The 3,245-nt window shown below is 40.3% G+C and overlaps 1 protein-coding gene across 2 annotated transcripts in view; it reads right to left on the reverse strand.

Moving 5' to 3' along the window:
- ZFR (zinc finger RNA binding protein) overlaps positions 1 to 3,245 on the reverse strand; it is a 66,017-nt gene that overhangs the window by 8,449 nt on the left and 54,323 nt on the right. For both annotated transcript variants that reach the window (XM_023515005.1, XM_023515006.1), the window contains exons 12-13: positions 2,415 to 2,577; positions 699 to 904 (exon numbers count right to left, since the gene is read on the reverse strand). In XM_023515005.1, coding sequence (XP_023370773.1) covers positions 699 to 904; positions 2,415 to 2,577 — 369 coding nt within the window. The remainder of the gene's footprint in view (positions 1 to 698; positions 905 to 2,414; positions 2,578 to 3,245) is intronic.

The raw sequence follows: 3,245 nt of genomic DNA on the forward strand, positions 1-3,245 counted from the left end.
TTTTTTTTTTTTTTGAGACGGTCTCACCTGGTCACTCCTTGGTAGAGTGCCATGGCGTCATAACTCATAGCAACCTCAAACTCTTAGGCACAAGTGATCCTCTTGCTTCAACTTCACAAGTAACTGGGACTATAGGTGCTTGCCACAAGGCCTGGCTATTTTCAGAGACAGGGTCTTACTCCTGCTCAGGCTGGTCTCCAACCCCTATGCCCAGGCAATCTACCTGCCTCTGCCTCCCAGGGTACAGGGATTATAGGCATGAGCCATCACACCCAGCCTTGAAAGACATTTCTGAAGTTTGGACTTATCCATGCTTATCAGTGGATGACATACTTATGGTCAGAGCTTTAAGGAAAAGTTATTAAAACAAAGACTGAATGTGGATGCAATAAATATAGAAAAACAGCAGCTGAATGTAATTGAAAAATTATTAAGCACTGACTTGAAACAGATTCAGAATAGTTCTAGATCAATTTAAAATAAAATGAGTTAAATTATAAGGTTAGAGTTTGTATGTCAGTGGAACTTGTATTTCTCATTTTAACAAAAAGCAGCTAGATACATTAAATATCTAACAAAGACACAGCCAAACCATGTAGACTAACACCAGTTACCACTCTCTGTAATAGTTATTCAAACGTAAGAAGTCCATGTAAGGAAAACCAAAAATACATAGGTAAATAACTTTAAAAACACACCTCTCTTTACCTCCCTCTTTCTTATCATCTCCGTCTTTGCTCTTACTCTTCTCATGTTCAGACAAACTGTCTGAAACAAGTTTTAGAGCACGTTCAGTGATAGAAACAATTTTCTGAACTGCCTGTAATTCCTCTTCAGTTGGATAAATGGTTGCATGTTTTGTCATTACATAACGGTCATCAGATGAGTCAGGACGGCGCAAGGGCTAGAAAGAAAAAGTTACTGCATTAAAAAATGTTTCTTGAGCAAAATTAAACTGTTATTTTTCAACTATACATGTATTTGTCATATCTTTTCAGCAAGTAAATTACACAAAATGCCCATTTAAAACCATCTTCTCCTTTATTCCATTTCAGTAAAAATGAAAATGCACACTGAAGAAAATCACACTATCAAGACTATATACATATAACCTAAGGGTGGGCAAATGCTTTTAATTCAACTTTGAAAACCAGTGATTCTGGTGATTCTAAAACTTTCTTTGCTTTTAGTAATTCAAGTTTTATAACTGTCAAGGCTCTGTGCAAAGACAAATAGGTTACAGAAAAGGAGTGTGCTATTTTCTTGTAACTACTCTCTGGAAAACAAAACAAACCACATTTTTAGTAGTCTAATATTCCTTTTACCCATCTTCCACAGAATACAAACTCTGAAGATACAGAGCTTTCTTTCTTTTTTTTTTTTTTTTTTTTTTGAGACAGAGCCTCAAGCTGTCCCCCTGGGTAGAGTGCCGTGGCATTACAGCTCACAGCAACCTCCAACTCCTGGGCTCAAGCGAGTCTCCTGCCTCCGCCTCCCAAGCAGCTGGGACCACAGGCGCCCGCCACAACGCCTGGCTATTTTTTGGTTGCAGCTGTCATTGTTGTTTGGCGGGTCCGGGCTGGGGATTCGAACCCGCCACCTTAGGTGTACGTGGCTGGCGCCTTAGCCAGTTGAGCTATAGGCGCCGAGCCAGAGCTTTCTTTCCTATAGTTTTCCTCATGCACTTTTTTTTTTTGAGACACAGTCTCAAGCTGTCTCCCTGGGTAGAGCACCATGGAGTTGCAGCTCACAGCAACCTCAAGCTCCTGGGCTTAAGTGATTTTCTTGTCTCAGCCCCCCAAGTAGCTGGTACTAAAGGCGCTCGCCACAATGCCCAGCTTTTTTTTTGTCACAGTTGTCAATGTTTTAACTGGGTCCAGGCTGGGTCTGAACTTGCCACCCTTGGTGTATGTGGCTGGAGCCCTACCCACTGTGCTACAGGCGCCGTCCATTAACATACCAATTCTCATGCTTATCTTTACCTTATGTATCATTCAATTTAGGAAAAAAAAAAACACATTTTAGATGGACAGAATTTGAAGAAGGAAAAGAGATTCTAAACTATTGGTAATGGGAAGATAAAAAATAAATTTAAAGACAAAGCAGGTGCCTTCAAAATCAGTTGTTTCTGCTAATGTAAGGAAAAATAAAGGGAAGAAAATGTCTTCTGTGAGAGTTGGCAAAAGCTGCTCGGCTTCCATTTAGCATATACTGAAAATAAAGATTCACAAAAACACATGAAGTACACTACATAGGCAGTGGAGTTGAAAACCTGTAATAAGTAAAGGGAAAATTCTAAGTGAAATTAAATTAAATCAAGATTACAAGATTAAATGTATAGACCCTCAAACTGTTTTCCACTGATGCTACACCAGTCTTAAACTTTCACCCTTTAAAACAATGAGGATACTCACCGCAGGTCCCTGTGGCTGTGGAGGCATGCCTGGTCGGACTCCAAGAAGGCCTAATGGGCCTGGAGGACCATGAGGATAGCCTCCATCGGGCATTCGGCGGCGATCATCCCAATGATGTTGTTCCTCCTCCATTCTTCTCCAGTACATGTCCTCTTCATAACGTCTGAAACATAAAGAATAACATTACATATGAGTAATGTTACTTATGAGGAAAAACACAAACCAAAAGCTTATATCAATAATGACATAAAAAGCAATTAAAAAGTGCGGGCCTAGATAAAACCTTTCTTCTTCCCAACTATACCTGATTTCCCTTATTTGTTTTTATGAGAAGTGAATAGAAATGAACGAATACCAGTGAAAAGAGAACATGATAGAACAAAATGAAAAGCAGAAGAAAATTTCACAGCCTGAGGATAATGTAGAAAGAAAAGGAATTAGAAACCTCTAGGGTTCCTTTCAACCTTTCCTCTTTTAAGGTAGAGATTATGAACCCAAATGCTACCAATTATATATAAGCGATAAAAAACCTAATGTGAACACAAGACATCTAGGAATTTTCTTTTTGTCCTCAAAGAAATGCACGGTCTCCTATTTTTTTCTTTTAGAGAACCTCTTGAGGCTTGGCACCTGTGGCTCAGTGGTTAGAGTGCCGGCCACATGCACTGGGGCTGGTGGGTTTGAACCTGGCTCTGGACTGCTAAAACAACAATGACAACAACAACAACAACAAATAACCAGTGGGGGTGGGTGGGTGGCTGTGGCTCAAAAGGGTACAGCGCCAGCCCATATGCCAGAGGTGGCAGGTTCAAATCCAGCCCCAGCCAAAAA

Source organism: Otolemur garnettii, unplaced genomic scaffold (assembly GCF_000181295.1).
Source record: "Otolemur garnettii isolate 467f Iridium unplaced genomic scaffold, OtoGar3 scaffold00063, whole genome shotgun sequence".
Classification (NCBI taxonomy): Eukaryota; Metazoa; Chordata; class Mammalia; order Primates; family Galagidae; genus Otolemur; species Otolemur garnettii.